Raw genomic sequence first — 16604 nt, 5'->3', positions numbered from 1 at the left:
TGATCACATCATCTGGTAAGCACATCACACACAAAAACTTTATTTTACAGCTGTTAGATGCTGTGTAGCTACCTAAAAAGGTTTTTAATTGTAAGTGCGATGTGAGGAATAGACATGATTTCTTTAGGTAATTGTAAAGCTGACGAAGTTGCCAAATTAGAAGCACAGAAACCACTGCCTTTACAAGCTACAGTTACAGTTGAACATCTTGATGAGCAGATATTTAAGGACATGCAGAATAGTGTACCTTACAAATGAAAAGACTCATGGGTAACAAACAAAGAGAAAGAGTGTGAATTAAATGACAATGTTTGAAGATGTAAAGCTAGCAAAGTAGTGATATCTAAAAGTTTATTTAGATATGCAGCTGACTGACGCATGCTAATGTTCATACATCAGCAGGAGGGATGGTAGGATTAGGATTGTTGAAAGACCTTCCTGGATTCATTTAACACACTGTAAAGAGGTAAAAGTACTGTCTGAGTAATTCTGCCAAACCAGCAGGGACTCACTCTAATCTCCAACTAACCTGTGGTGAAGCCTGGCTACAAAGGAGGGTGGAACCAATAGGGACCACTCGTCTCAAACCAGTGAAGAAACCAACCATGCCCAGGGGAATTAGGTGAATGAGGAGTAGAGTGACCTGGGGAGAAGACTGCTCAGAAGTACATTTTGCCATGGAGGGTCCAATATATCGACCCTGGCACCCCTGGCACTATTTTGTGGGGTAACACTGACAATAAGCATATTGACTGTCATATCGCTGCCCACAGTTATGCCGATTTACCGATTTTGTTTCTTTTTGAGAAGGGTTTGCAACAGCCAGAGAATGCTACTAACTCCACTGAGATAAGACCTGGTATCTTTTCCTCCCTTGAGAAGGAATTGCTACAGCCAGGTAATGCCATGAACAACACCAAAACAGAACCTAGGACAAAGAGAGCTAATGATGTGCCCACTTTTATTTTTTGGGCCAATGAGACTCAAACTGTCCAGTTTGATTTTTGTGAAGTAGTTAACTGTGGTACTGTGTGACAGGAACAGCTAACATGGGCAGACAAGTATATTTGTGTCACTGAAGTATGTAGAAAAAGGTTACACGGATAAATGCTGGTATTGACAACAACTTCACTTCTTGGCTGGAGGGAATGTTTGGTAAATGAAGCGGTCTGATCCAGTCCATACTCATCTCAGTGGCTGTGATGACTGCTATTTTAGTTCCCTGTGGTTGCTGTTGCATTCCATGTATTAGAGGCCTTTGACCAGGCCTTATTGACACAGCAATTAACAAATGTATCAGTCCATTTCACAGGATGACCAGGACCCTGAAACTCCTCCAGAGCCAATGAAAGAAGACATGACTGTGACCTTCACTGACTATGATAAATTTGTCTTAACTTGTCTTAACTGTGTGTTTTACCAGAATAGTTATCATTAATGATCTGCTAAACATTTTCATATAGTAGTTATGCTAAGCATAAACAGGAGGGATGTGCTAGAGAAATTAAAATATTTACCCTCAAGTGACCAAATCCACCTTACTTTAGTATAACTGAAACTCTTCTGAATGGGGCCTATTGTGTATTGTGGAAATATAATTTTTGCTCTCAGTGAGACGTTTGCGCTAACCTTGACTATTTGATAAGGGCCCACATGTCTTTCTGTGGGAAATCACCTTTCTTTTGTGTTACCATGAAAACTGATGTGTTGGGCTGCAAGCAGTTACTCCTTGCAAGTAAAACTATATAATCTTACCAAAGTTTGTGATCTATATAATCTTACCGAAGTTTGTCCTCTGAGTCTATTTGTTAAAAAATTTACCTAACAGTCACACTGAGAATGGTCCCCATGTGTAACAGCAGTGGACATTAGGCAGCCAGTCAGTCTAATTACCAACCACAGGCAGCTGTTGTCTCTCCTACTGCTTTGTGAGCTGTTGCTATGGTGACCTAAGCCCAGAGTGGGAGGTGGAGTGACAGTGACACTGCCCTTTACACACGCACAGTACAGAAGCTGAAAAAACAGAGCCAGAAGGCTTCAACCAAGAGACTGATAGATTTTTGTGAAGATATTCCAAAAAATGAAGGATTGCTGGCGAGTTAGAAATAGCCTTTATTTGTGTTTTTCACCAGAACTCCTGGACCTCTTTTATAGTGGGAGTGAATGAGAGATTGAGCAGTCACTCTCTGTGGGTTTGGCCATCTGATGGAAAAACCGTAGGTCCTATCAAAATGAGAATAGCATGACCTGAAAGAAGACAAAAATCTCTACTCCTTTTGATATATAAATTGTTTATATAGCTGAAAGTTGACACAAGAGAAGAAAAGAGACAAAAACATCGACAACTGAAGAGCAAAAGCTAGAAAAGCTAGCTGTCTCCCACAGACGCCAATGTAAAATTCAGAAAAAGCCTAAACAAAACATAAAACGTAAACTGCGATTAAAGAAAAACCGTAAAAGATATCAAAAAGCAGAATGCAAGACTTATAGATTAATGCCTTCTGACCTGTTTAAAGCTCTAATGGTGTTTCTAGCTGAAAGTATGCTGATACAGTTAAAGCTGAAAGAGGATAAAGTTGAAGGGGATTTTAACGTTCTCTCCATTCATCTCTATGGGAAAAAATGCGACAAAACCTGGCATATGCTGAATCAGCATTCACACTACTGACACGAGACTTGCTTTGTTTTCGCTAGACAATGGCGTATGAAAAACTTACTTCAAGATAGAAAAAAACACCCAAATGCGACTGAGTGATGCATCTTCTGCAACAGACGATCTGTAGTCGTGAACGCGTTTGAGTGTTTGGGTGTGTGTGGCGCCTAAGACGTCACGGGCTGCCGTTGGCCCAGTTCGGATCGGATCAGATGAGCCGTTGGCTTCGGAGACAACCCGCGCTCTTTGCGCCTGTCACCCGCACCATCCACGCATTTTATTTCCGATACACTCAGCGGAGGCGGAGAGAGGCAGAACAGCCGTTAACGTAACATCCGTGACGTCGGTCCGCCCCGGTAGCAGCTCCGCTGGTTTTATTCCGCCACGCTCTTCGTCAGGTCGACCCTCGTCCCGTTTGCCGAGCGATCGACTGATCCGAGTCCAAGCTAATCTTGGGATCGATAAATTGCGACGATGGAGAGGAAAAGGACGGACTGTCCCGCTCTGCCACCCGGCTGGAAGAAAGAAGAAGTGATCAGGAAGTCCGGACTCAGCGCTGGGAAGAGCGACGTCTACTACTACAGGTACTCCATCAGACTTACCGATCAGTCTCAGATGAAGCCGGTCACACGGTGCAACCTGTGGCTGCTGGTTGTGTGACATTATGTGATAACACTAATCAGTAATTAATAATGAGCGCAGTTATCACAGAGTGTCAGAGTGAAGTTACAGTGTAGCGTGTGCACATCCTGCAGTGTGTGTGATTGGAATTAAATAATATGAAGTAATAAACCGACAAAATGCCCATGAAGCTCTTTTCATGCAGGGCCATAGACCCCAGTATATCCAGTATAAACCAAACTGGTCCAACACTGATGTATGTCACTGTTGTTCTCAGCATCAGTGTCACTGGCTGCATTTACAACATGTGTCAGGTCACCACCTCATAGGAACAACTGGTCTGATCAGGAGGAATGGTCTGTCCTGGTGTCATCCTTTAATAATGCATTCAGTGCAAAACATTGGCCATGTGAACACTGGAGCCTGTGGTTTCTCTCTGCTGGAATAGACTTGGACTGGCGAGTGGACTGGAAAAGACTTGAGGATTGTTGATGGTCAAAAGGCTTCATACAACTAGCTGCTCAAAGAAGTGCTGAATAGCTGCTTCATAGTGGACAGGACCACTGTGTAATAAAAGTTACATTAAACGCTTTGGCCTTGTAAACGCATCAAATCAGCGTCCATGTACACTGAGCTACTGTTATTTGTGCCACTGCAGCCATATGCCTCATACATGAGTGTTGCTCATGTCCACTGGCAGAGAACCCTGTTCCTACTGGAGTGCTCTTCTTGTTGTAGTTTCATATTAAGATCATTTTTATATTTCTTAGAAAAATCATTCAACATGAACAACTAGTATCTGCCCAGTGCCTTAGCTGTCAAACTGGTAAATAGTTAGAAAGTGCTGTCCACCCCTCAGAAACACTTGAAGGTTTTAGTCCAGCTTGTCCAGGAACTATAATCAAGGATTTAGCAATGTATCAAAGATGCATGCACTCAGATAGCAACAGTGGCCTTCCAAGACACAGCTACAAGGTTAGAGCAGGACCAGATCACGCAAAAGTCAATGTTTTTAACCAACAGGTTCTTAGTGTACACTGTTTGTTATTATTGACACATAATAACACAATAGCTTCACCTGTAAAGAGATATTATATAACAACTGTCATTCACAGCTATTTAGCCAGTGGTATTTCATTAATGAAAAGAGACGTGAACATTCATGAACTTTGAGACAGAAACATGCTTCAACCACCTCATTAATTTCTCTTTCACACACGTGTTGTCCATTATTGTGGATATACAAATATAAATATATAAATATTATTTTAGTGTGTTCCATCTTTCTTTTTTCATTTGACATCATTATCAGCACTCATCTTTCAGTTCTCAGACACACCGAACTATAACTTACATAGTAATCCAACAGTGGTCATAATTTTCCCTTTTAAGCAAGACCCTGAAAATATACCACAGGAATACTGTGACTGTAATATCGATTCCTACCTTTTATTTTCAGTCTACTGCTCACAAGTCCCCTAATTTTATGGAAGTGCAATCATAAATCACGTGTACTCCTTTAATCTAAATCCAAATAAATAAATAAAAGGTTAGCAGTAAATTGTAGCCTCACTTCTGATTCGTTCCCGGTGCATTTTTCATGCACATTACATGGCGTCGCTGTTCAGAAGCAGAACACAGTTCACGGCGAGGTTTGGGCTTTGCTGTTTTTCCTGATTCTGTAGTTTCACTCATCACTGTTGTGCTCGGTTGCGGAGCATATGTTGTCACTTGCGGTGCAGGTCTGTGGTGAGGCGGTGCTGCTGCAGAACTGTCTGTTCTCTTTTCATGCACTGTGTTCACTTCCTGTTGATCGGTGGCTCTATCAGATTAACAGCTCAGAGTCAGTAACAGATAACCGTGTCATGTCCTGGACCATTAACACCACTGAGATCAGCTCTTCAGAGCTGAGACTATGCTTTACTTTCAGTTTGCCTTGTAACATGACTCATCATTTCCAGTAAGGAAACCAGTCAGCAGGTCAACTTACTGGAAGAGCAGCAACACCCTGCTGAGGCCTCTGCTCGCTCCATTTTTTTTTTTTTTAGCAAACTCATGCTGTTCATGTTCAAACCCACAGAATTTCTTTTCACCTCTGATTTACACAACATCCAGGAATGCAACATAGCCACACACAGACACACACACAGTGCTTGAAATATAGGTGCAGAGGAAGAACTGGTCAGTCTCAACTTTCATTTTTACATAATCAGACACATTTTAATGCACGTTTTCAGTTCTTTCACAACTGTTTGCTAAATCCAACAGAACAACTGGCTGTTGCCATACAGCAGTGAAAAGGGGACATCAATGAGTTGACCATATGGCAAAGCAACAGAGACAGTTCTACAAGCTTTTTCTGCTTTTCCAACAACAATCTGATGAATTTGCTCACAGCATCTTCATTACTGGATGACTACATTAGTCATTAGTCATTAGGTTAATGAGCAGCAGAATCTAATGTCATCTCTGCTCTGCTCTGCTCTGTGTGTCTATGTTGTGAGCAGCTCGCCCTGGATGGGAGGGGTCCTCCAGATGAGAGGACAGAGAGGCCTGCAGCACTAGAATAAAAGTAAAGACGGCTCAGCTATTAATTGACTTTGTTTTAGCTGGTACTGATCCTTTAAAATATGTCCTTTCAACTTTATTGTCAGCCAAACTGATGTGGCTTCATGGTTTACGATATTCCAAAAGGAATTGTTTTGATTCTCAACAGGGATGAGTTTACATTTGGGGGTAAAAAATTCAAACCATATTAATTTTTTAATTAAATACTAAACACATGCAAACTCCACACAGAATGGTCCCTGCTGTGTTTCAAACCAGGAACCTTCTTGCTGTGAGGCAACAGTGCCAACCACTAAGTAACCACGCTGCCCTGACTAATCTTCAATTGTTTATAAATCGTGTATAAAGAGAAATGTACTCTGGAGGACATATAGACACAGTTTAGAGTAGATTTTGAACCAGAGGGTTGTGTGACTTGAAAATGTTTGGAAAAGTCAATCATAATATTTTTATAAAACTAGTAATGATTTTATAAAATAATAAAATATTAACTATATATTGAGCATATGTAAAATGAAGTGTAACCAACAGATGAGACAAGCATTAAAATAAGTAGTTTGATATTAATCTTAATGCAATATTACAACTCCAAAGTCAAAGTACAGTATCTCACAGAAGTGAGTACACCCCTCACATCTTTGTAAATAATTTATATCTTTTCATGTGACAACACTGAAGAAATGACACTTTGCTACAATGTAAAGTAGTGAGTGTACAGCTTGCATAACAGTATAAATTTGCTGTCCCCTCAAAATAACTCAACACACAGCCATTAATGTCTAAACCGCTGCGAACAAAAGTGAGTACACCCCTAAGTGAAAATGTCCAAATCGGGCCCAATTAGCCATTTTCCCTCCCTGGTGTCATGTGACTCGTTAGTGTTACAAGGTCTCAGGTGTGTTAAATTTGGTGTTATTGCTCTCAGTCTCTCATACTGGTCACTGGAAGTTCAACATGGCACCTCATGGCAAAAAAAGAATTGTTGCTCTACATAAAGATGGCCTAGGCTTGAAGATTGCCAAGACCCAGAAACTGAGCTGCAGAACGGTGGCCAAGACCAGGTACTACTCTGTAGTTGGGTTTAGAACAAGATTTTTTAAGATCATACTGTAATGCACTCAACTTTTCTAAGATAACATTTCTAGTGTGTGTGTGTGAAACACAAGGAAACCCAAAGTTAACGTTCCTGCTGCTAAGAATACAGCATGTTTTCCTCCACTGCTAGGTATATGGTGTCTAGGAGACAACCCACCATGTGATTTTTACACAGCTCCAACTGCCAAGGAAATTGGATTAAACGTCTGCTGTGATTTTGGAGTCATTTTATTCTGCAGCCTTTTCTTTTATTGTCTGTATGTGCACTCGCTGTCTCAGAAGCCCTTGCCATTTGACTCCAATGTTACCCTGAAGAATCTATCATAGCGTGCTGCAATGTAGTTGAGGTAGACATTCAAATAATGTGGCCAATTGTTATTCAAATGAAGACCATATGGGGCATTCAACCAATGCCCCATGTTCCTATGTTCAGTAATTCCAACTTAACTCAATGGTCTTCCATCAAGACCATACAGCGGTTTAACAGGACAGGTTCCACTCAGAACAGGCCTCGCCATGGTCGACCAAAGAAGTTGAGTGCACATGCTCATATCCAGAGGTTGTCTTTGGGAAATAGACGTATGAGTGCTGCCAGCATGGCTGCAGAGGTTCAAGGGGTGGGGGGTCAGCCTGTCAGTGCTCAGACCATACGCCGCACACTGCATCAAATTGGTCTGCATGGCTGTCGTCACAGAAGGAAGCCTCTTCTAAAGATGATGCACAAGAAGGCTCACAAACAGTTGGCTGAAGACAAGCAGACTAAGGACATGGATTACTGGAACCGTGTCCTGTGTTCTGACGAGACCAAGATATTTGGTTCAGATGGTGTCGAGCGTATCTGGCGGCAACCAGGTGAGGAGTACAAAGAAAAGTGTGTCTTGCCTACAGTCAAGCATGGTGGTGGGAGTGTCATGGTCTGGGGCTGCATGAGTGCTGCCGGTACTGGGGAACTACAGTTCATTGAGGGAACCATGAATGCCAACATGTGCTGTGACATACTGAAGCAGATCATGATCCCTTCCCTTCGGAGACTGGGCCACAGGGCAGTATTTCAGCATGATAACGACCCTAAACACACCTCCAAGATGACCACTGCCTTGCTATAGAAGCTGAGGGTAAAGGTGATGGACTGGCCAAGCATGTCTCCAGACCTAAACCCTATTGAGCATCTGTGGGGCATCCTCAAATGGAAGGTGGATGAGTGCAAGGTCTCTAACATCCACCAGTTCTGTGATGTCATCATGGAGGAGTGGAAGAGGATTCCAATGGCAACCTGTGAAGCTCTGGTGAACTCCATGCCCAAGAGGGTTATGGCAGTGCTGGAAAATAATTGTGGTCACACAAAATATTGACACTTTGGGCCCAATTTGGACATTTTCACTTAGGGGTGTACTCACTTTTGTTGCTAGTGGTTTAGACATTAATGGCTGTGTGTTGAGTTATATTGAGGGGACAGCAAATTTATACTGTTATACAGCTGTACACTCACTACTTTACATTGTAGCAAAGTGTCATTTCTTCAGTGTTGTCACATGAAAAGATATAATAAATTATTTACAAAAATGTGAGGGGTGTACTCACTTCTGTAAGATACTGTACATTTAATAAAAAAAATTTAAAAATAAAAAAAATTTATTTTCCATCCATCATCTATACCCACTTATTCCTAACCAGGGTCACAGGATCTGCTGGAGCCTATCCCAGCTCTCTTTGGGTGAAAGGCAGGGGTACACCCTGGACATGTCACCAGTCCAATACATTTATTATTTTGATCATAATATTGTATATAAGTGACCTCATTCCATCTGTCAGTCCTACAGGGAAGAAGTTCAGGAGTAAGCCTCAACTGTCTCGTTACCTTGGCAACACAGTGGATCTGGGATGCTTCGACTTCAGGACAGGGAAGATGATGCCTGGGAAACTGCAGAAGAACAAACAGAGACTTCGTCATGACCCGTTCGGCCTGTCCAAGGTACACAGATGCGGTTGTGTTGTGTTGTGTGTTAACACAGGTGTTCCTGCTTCAGGTCAGCAGTTGAGACAGTGATGTGTGGGTGAACACTCCTCTTCTGCTGTCATGGAGTACAGTATATATACCAGGGCTGTAGAAACAGTGTCATGATCTGTTTCAGTTATCTCTGATTTAATTGGGTCTAGTGTCGTGGAACTTTTGTCATTATCTGTCAGTATCTTGACTCTGATTTCTCTGTGCGATGGGCGTTCTTGTTGTCATGGTAGTTCTGACTCTGAGTTAACGAAGTCTTGTAGGAGAATTGACCTGGTCTTGTTAGTTTCTGGGCTTGGACTCACGAAACAGGAACAAACCTTCTGGGAAATTTGAATTGTCAGCATTTAGACTGCAGCTTCTTTTCATCCTGTTGGTGTTTTGACTCTGACTTTTCCTGGTCTTGTAGGTCTTCTTAGTGTTTTGGGTGAGTTGTCACTAGTTGAGTTGAGACTAATGTCTATTGTGAATGTGTAGACTTGTCTTAGTCTGAGTCCAAGTTTAAAAGTCACAAAAGAGATAAAACTCTTATAGGCATTTCGCCTCAGCCAGTCACTTCTCATCTCGTAGGTGTTTTGTCCTGGTCACAGTCTTGACTCAGACTTGGATGTTTTAAATTGGGGTGGTTTCTGTCATGTCAGTGTTTTGATTTGGGCTTAGCTCATTAGTATCTTGACTCAGACTGGTCTTGCTTATTTCAGCGTTTTGCCAAATGCATTCAGAACAGACCTGACTGCTCTGTGTGTGTGCATGTGCGTGTATGTGTTAGGTCAAGCATTTGTGCTGGCTTGTCTCTGCGCACGTATGCATGTGTTGTTTTGTATTTGTGTGCGACAATCTGTACCACAGATAACAGCAGCAGCAACTCCTCCCACAGCAGAAAAATGAAACCTGTGTTTTTGTGACAGAAAAAACAATAGAGTAAGAAAGTATGATAAAAGGAATGAAGGGAAAAAAGCAAGAAGGTTTTATCCAAACCTTTTGTGTTGATCGTTCACAGTCATGGATCTGTGTGTGAATTCTGATGAGGTCCTGAACTGCCACGCATACAGACTTTTACCTGAAATGTGAGTGCACAGTCACAGACTGGATATGAATCAGATCTAGGACAAACATGCAGGTGGCCCAGATCTTACATGAAAATCTCGTTTGTTCGCTTATACAACCTTGAAAAGATCTGAGTCTGTTGGAGGGAAAAACATGAGATTTAGTTTGGCTCAGCAGGTAGCTATAGAATCGTACCAGTAGTGGAGCTAAATTGTTCATCCTGATGGCGGTGCTAGAGGAAAGATGATGGGCTTACTAACATGTACAGGTTCATTCTTCAAGGAACAGCAGGAAGGAAATTGTCACCAGCCAGATAGTTTCAGAATGACCGCTGTAGGGGTGAAAGCAAGTTATGAACTTTGTTCCAACCCTCTTACCTGTGCTCTGAGGAGAGAAGCCATGGTCACCCTTCACAATTACAGATTTTTAATAAAATGTGAATTTGCTGCTAAGACAGTATGTTGTAATGTGAAAACAGAGAGAGATATATAAATAAATTACTGCTGTACTGGCAGAGATTACTGTGCAGCCTTATTTTATGAGGGGCAATGCATGTAAATGCAAATTCGAACTCCAAACCAGAAAAAGTCACCACTGAGTTGTTAAATTTAGCAGACAGTTGATCCAGATGTGCTGGCATCATCAGAAACTGATGTTGCTTCAGAATAAAGGATGTCTCATTTCTCTAAAAGCATTTCCTCATTTCCTCTCTCTTGCATGGCTCTGTAACTTCAGTGGGGGGGACTAAGATGCAAGGTAAAGCTGCAAGTCCAGTCAAATTTCATTTCACTCTGTATAACAAATAAATTTATCACAAGGAGCTTTGCACAGCACATGAGAACTTCTGTCCTTAGACCCTCAAATCACACATAAGGGCTAAGGACCTCAGGATGAACAGACAGTTCAACATAGTTGATTTTCAGTGTTGGCATTTTGAATGACTAAATTGTATGTTTTGTAAATGAATACAAAGGATATGAGCTGGGAGGAGGACAAACTTCCAGGTGCCTCCAAGAGTTCGGAACCACACAACCTCCACTCCAGATAAAGACCTGGCTACAAAGGCTACACAGGCACATAAGAGACAAATACCAAATCACACAATTTACACATGCAGAGGAAGGAAAAAAACATATATGAGAGAGAGGGAGAAAAAGACAACAGGTAATTAACAAATGATCAGTAAGTTTAAAAAACAAGATAAGGATGGGACTTCTGATGGACCAGGATCCAGATCCAAAGATCTGACTGGTTGGTGGTCCAGAAATGAATGTGAGCTCAAACCACCAGTGGGAGAACTGTAGCAAAAAAATGGCAAGTAATCAGGACTATGCTAATAGGTGAATAGCTTTTAAGTTTGAATTTAAAGGCTTCTACAGAGTCAGACTGTCTGAAATCAGCAGGACGTTATTCCAAAGGGAGGGATACAAAAGGAGAAGTCCCTGCTGTCCCTGTATACCTCTTCTTAACAGACAGGAGCCATGCATTTAATTATTTCAAGAAGCTCGGCTCAGGTAACACTGTATATCTTCTGTGGCTCTGGAGAAAACAGTTACAAGGTGGGGTAATGGTGCTTAAAATACATGGCAGTGTATTCAGCAGGGAGGATCTAAAGTGCTGTGGAGTTCCATATGGGAGATCCCATTAGGATTCACAGTTTTGGAGCTTGATTCATATTAGTGACTTGGGATATCTCAGCCCCTGCTGCATCAAACCAGACCATGGTTTTTGAGTAAATTCATCACTTTAATCTCATTTTACCCCTGCTTATTTTGGAGTTTATTTTTATATATATATATATATATATATATGCGTGAGTGTGTGTGTGTGTTTGTGTAGCATAATATAGCCAATAGAAAATGTGGTGCTATTTACCGCATTTCACATTTGACCTACTGTTTTCTAATCCAGCCTGCAACTGTGATGAAAATGGTGAAAATGTTATTACAAGTACTACTTTGCAGATGAGTTTCACACTTGTTGGGAAGTTATGTAGGACAGTGTGACATTTTGGGAAATTTTCTTTCTTTTTTTTATGACATCTTTGATAACTGCGTAGCCAAAGCAGTTGTTTTAAATACAACCAATGAACATCAACATCCTTCAGCAAGGCAGAAATAATGCCTGTGTTCATACACCATGTAATGATGTGCAAGGAGGTGTACAGTTACAAACCGTGTCAATACAAAACATACACACAGACACACTTCCTGTTGTTGTCTTTAAAACTTCAGTTCAGACAGAATTAAGCTGAACTGACAAACACACCACTACGGGTTACAGGGTTTCATGTTTAAGCAAGGTAAACCAGACCAGGAAGGAGGGAAGGAACAAGGAAAGAACAAATGGAGAAAGGAAGGAAAGAGGAAAGAAAGGAAGGAAGGCAGAAAGCACAAAAAGAAGGGTGGGAGGTTAGGAAGGTAGGATCAAAGGCAGGAATTAGAAAGAAAGCAAAGGAGACATCTCACCAACACCTACTTTCTGTATCGTCCAGGGAGGTAAACCAGACTTGAACACAGCTCTGCCAATCAGACAAACAGCATCCATCTTCAAACAGCCCGTTACCAAGGTTACAAGTCACCCCAGCAACAAGGTGAAGACAGATCTGCAGAGAGCAATTGAGCAGCCCAGACAGGTAAGAGGCTGATGTGCACACGCACCCAAATGCGCACGCACACACACACACACACACACACACACACAATGTAGTCTTGCCATGATGATGCTAAAGGGTGAGGTCAGGCTATTACATAAGAGACGAGAGTGTAAAAAATCAGGTTGTCATGACAACAGCACCCACTAGAGGGTACTGAGGCATCATGGGAAAGGCAGCCTGAGCCACCCACACACAGAAGCTGTGTCCGAAAACACTTGTTTACAACGCAGTATGTCCACCATCTTATATGAGTGTGTGAATTCTGAGGGTTTAAGTTTCTAGTTACTGTCTTCAAATATCTCACAGTGGAACAAAAAAGTGATATTTATTGCATGTACATTATTGATCCTACGTTATTTTTTTGATTGTACACTATTGAAGATTAGTAGGAGGGGTGAATGATGAGTGATTTCAAAGACACCAGTGCAGGATGGGTCACAGCTAGAGGAGAAGACACTGGAGAGAAACATAGTTCCTCATACTACAGTGTAGTCATGTACTGTATATTAATGTAGTACAATGTACAGTGTGTGATTACTTTAATGCTCTGCTGAATTTCTTGTAGAGGATCTACTCTCCCACCATAAACCCCTCCTTACTGCTCATTGCCCCTCCCATCCCGCCTTGTTTCCTAGCTGCAGCATGAACTATGGATGCCTGGTTGGGACAAACTGTACTAAAGGCAACCTCCAGTCAAAAGCTAGCCTCAGCTGGAATAACAGCAGAAGGACTGTAGGTAGCAGAGTGTCATGGAGGGGGTTGGGACAGCTGACACCACATCCTGTCACATGTTCACTTGATTAATCAAAGTGTGTAAAATCATAGTACCTTTGCACCTTTAATTTGAAAGAAATTGACATATAAAGCATGATTTTAATAGTTTCCGTTATAAAGTCATTTTTCAGAAGAGCCTCTGTATTTGAGTGTCAGTTCTCTGTGTCTCTGGCTGTCTGGCTACAGCTGTTCTGGGAGAAGAGGTTGAAAGGTCTCCGATCATCAGATGTTACAGAAGAAGTCCTGAGGACCATGGACCTGCCCAAAGGATTGCAGAGTAAGTTTCCACCATGAACCTGAATGCACACCATACCCCGGTCCTGACTTCTGATCTTTGACTTCTCTGACTGCAGGCGTTGGTCCGGACTCCAGTGATGACACCCTGTTGTCGGCCATCGCTAGTGCTCTGCACATGAGCTCTGCTCCAATCACAGGCCAAACATCAGTGGCTGCTGAGAAGAACCCAGCCATCTGGCTGAACACATCCCAGCCACTCTGCAAGGCCTTCACCGTCACCGATGAGCACATTCGGTGAGAGACACAGTCGTCCTACAGTACATCCTGCCTGTTAATTATTTTAACACCCCATTCATAAGTGAGTGATGTGTATTTTGTGACTGTGATTAATAAATAAACCACAAGGCAGAAGATAGGCCTTCATGCTAATATACATATTCACTTTTTGGTCAACTAGAATTGGAATATTTTCATTTTTCATTCCTCCAACCAGCCAAGGGAGCTGTAGAGTCTAACATCTGAAACTATCAGCCTTCAGCTTTCAGGTGGATTTAAGACCAAAACTTTTCAAACTACCATAGTGCATACCAGTGCTCTAAAAACACTTACAAACACAGTTCATGGAGGCAATTAAAGTACTTTAAAAACCACAGTTGCTGATTGCTACAAGTTACGTCAAACTATGTTATTCTCATAGTTATAACTCTGAACACAAGAGTATGATATACATATTTTTAGATTCAACGAGACTTACACTTGCTAATTGGTTATCTCGGATGTTCACCACTGTTAAATGTTCATGAATCCACTTTTATTTTCATTGTTAGAATATTATGTTGCCTCATTTTATATTTACAGATTAGATACATTTGTACTTACAGAAATACTACTATTACAAATATTACTGCATTTATGAGGTGAAACAACATTGTGATTCTTCAGAGGAAGTGACAATGGGGCTTTCTTGAAAATCAAAACGTGACAACTTCGACAGCACACAGCCTCTTTGTTTCACTGTAGACAGTGAATGTGTGAGCAGCAGCTGACCTCTGCTGGACAGAAAAGCATTTAGGTAAATAAAGCTGCAGTCAGATCACAGTGTCACAGCAGTGTCACACAGTTCAGGTTAATGGAGTCATTGCTGCTGTGACACATGCATAAATTGTGCACAGCTTCTCTCTTAGTGTGGAGACATGTCTTGATCCTGCTGCTGTGTGAAAGCCATATATACCTAATGTGATCATCCAAAAGGAGCCCATATCCATCATTTCTGTGGTCACTGGGAAAATGTTTCAATCCAAAAGTGAGAGTTGCAATGTGGGGATGCTGACAGGCATGGTGCGTGTTTCATCTGGTAGACAGTGGCAGGATTTACTCTCCTGGTACAGTTGCTTTTAAAGAAGTCTTCATACCATGGACACTATGTGATGTCACTGGGACACACAACTCCTTAAATTCCTAAATAGTTCCTTAATTAAAAATAAAGATGTAACATATGAATTAAATGAGTATGAATTGAATTAATGAATATTAAGCACCCTTCTGTGTATTTGGCTCCATTCATCTCTCCCTTAGCTCTGTTGGGCTGGTGTTAGCAGATGATGAGCAGTGTCCAGACATGGTGTTTGGAGTTCTGCCCAGGGAGTTCAGGTTTTGTCCAGACCAGTGTCTTTTTTCCAAGTCTTTTAAATGCTGTTTGGCAAGCTCCAAGCAGCTGTCATCTGCCATTTACTCAAAGTGACTTGTGTCTGCTCGCTTGACCGCAAAGGTCTAATTGAGATCTGCAGAGTTCCTTGGATGTCATGGTGTGGTTTTTGTCCTGATGTAGTGTGAACTGTTGGACCTTATATACACAGGAGTGTGTTGTACTCAGTACAGCCAGCTCAGTTTGTCAGACAGATTCCTCTCCAAGAAAATTAAAGTTAGCAGGATATGCTTGGACACAGTAAGGGCTCAGAATACTTTGGTGAATGAGACAATGAATGATTGAAGTTTTTGATTTTTATTTAACTTGCAACAAACTCTTAAAACATGATTTTACATCAGGTTATTGGGTGTAGATTGATGGCAAAATGGCAGTTTTATCAAATTTAAGTATAATCTACAACACAGTAAAATGTGCTCAAAGCAAAGGAGTCAGAATAGTTTGGAAGTGTGGGGAATGGCGGTGTGTTATATGATTGTATTCCTTGCTGAATCTTTGGGGTAGTGTACTCGTTCTGCATTAACCACAAGTTGGGAAATGTAGATGTCACTTTAGTGATGTTATCAGGGAAAAGTGTGTGTTGGTCAGGTTGCTGGCACAGCAGCATTGAACTGATTTATGGGGGACATCTGATCTCTGTGCTTTCATTTCAGGTCACTAATAATTGAAAATCTGTCACTGTAAACCACATACACACTGCAGCCTGTCAGCAGGGGGCACTGTGGGGACACATTCTGGATGAGTGTGCGTCTGTGTGCGTCTGTGTGCGTCTGTGTGCGTGTGTGTGCGTCTGTGTGCGTGTGTGTGTGTGTGTGTGAAGCACAACAGTAGTAGTACAGCTGGCTGAAGCCATTTCAGCAGAATCACTGGAATACATCACCACATCCTTCACTCCTGCTTCTCTTCTCCTTTCCTTCCTTTGCTATGTCCTTCTATCAATTCAGTTCAATTCAGTTTTATTTGTATAGCACCAAATCACAATACAAATCATCTCAAGGCACTTTACAAAAACTAAAAACCCAACAAATCCCTTATGATCAAGCACTTGGCGACAGTGGAGAGGAAAAACTCCCTTTAACGGAAAACAAAAAACCTCCAGCAGAACCGGGCTCAGTTTGGGCGGCCATCTGCCTTGACCGGTTGGGGTGAGTGGATAGAGCAGAGAGAAAAGTGCAACAGCAACAATAAACAACAAATAGACACTGCAGGTTGGTGGGGCCAGTAACTGCACATCAGCGATCTA

General features: G+C 41.7%; 1 protein-coding gene across 7 annotated transcripts in view; it reads left to right on the top strand.

Moving 5' to 3' along the window:
* The first annotated feature begins 2794 nt into the window (after positions 1–2794).
* The window catches only part of mbd2 (methyl-CpG binding domain protein 2), a 45608-nt gene continuing 31798 nt past the window's right edge, over positions 2795–16604 (top strand). For 5 of the 7 annotated variants that reach the window (XM_026297364.2, XM_026297362.2, XM_026297365.2 and 2 more), the window contains exons 1-6: positions 2795–3237; positions 8750–8909; positions 10725–10745; positions 12484–12624; positions 13606–13696; positions 13773–13950. In XM_026297364.2, coding sequence (XP_026153149.1) covers positions 3128–3237; positions 8750–8909; positions 10725–10745; positions 12484–12624; positions 13606–13696; positions 13773–13950 — 701 coding nt within the window. In that variant the 5' untranslated portion in view covers positions 2795–3127. The remainder of the gene's footprint in view (positions 3238–8749; positions 8910–10724; positions 10746–12483; positions 12625–13605; positions 13697–13772; positions 13951–16604) is intronic. The other 2 variants (XM_026297360.2, XM_026297366.2) reach the window with 2 other exon arrangements.

This window comes from Mastacembelus armatus, chromosome 12 (genome assembly GCF_900324485.2).
Source record: "Mastacembelus armatus chromosome 12, fMasArm1.2, whole genome shotgun sequence".
Lineage (NCBI taxonomy): Eukaryota > Metazoa > Chordata > Actinopteri > Synbranchiformes > Mastacembelidae > Mastacembelus > Mastacembelus armatus.
Note: the sequence above shows the minus strand (reverse complement) of the source record. Positions and strands in the feature narration are given on the sequence as shown.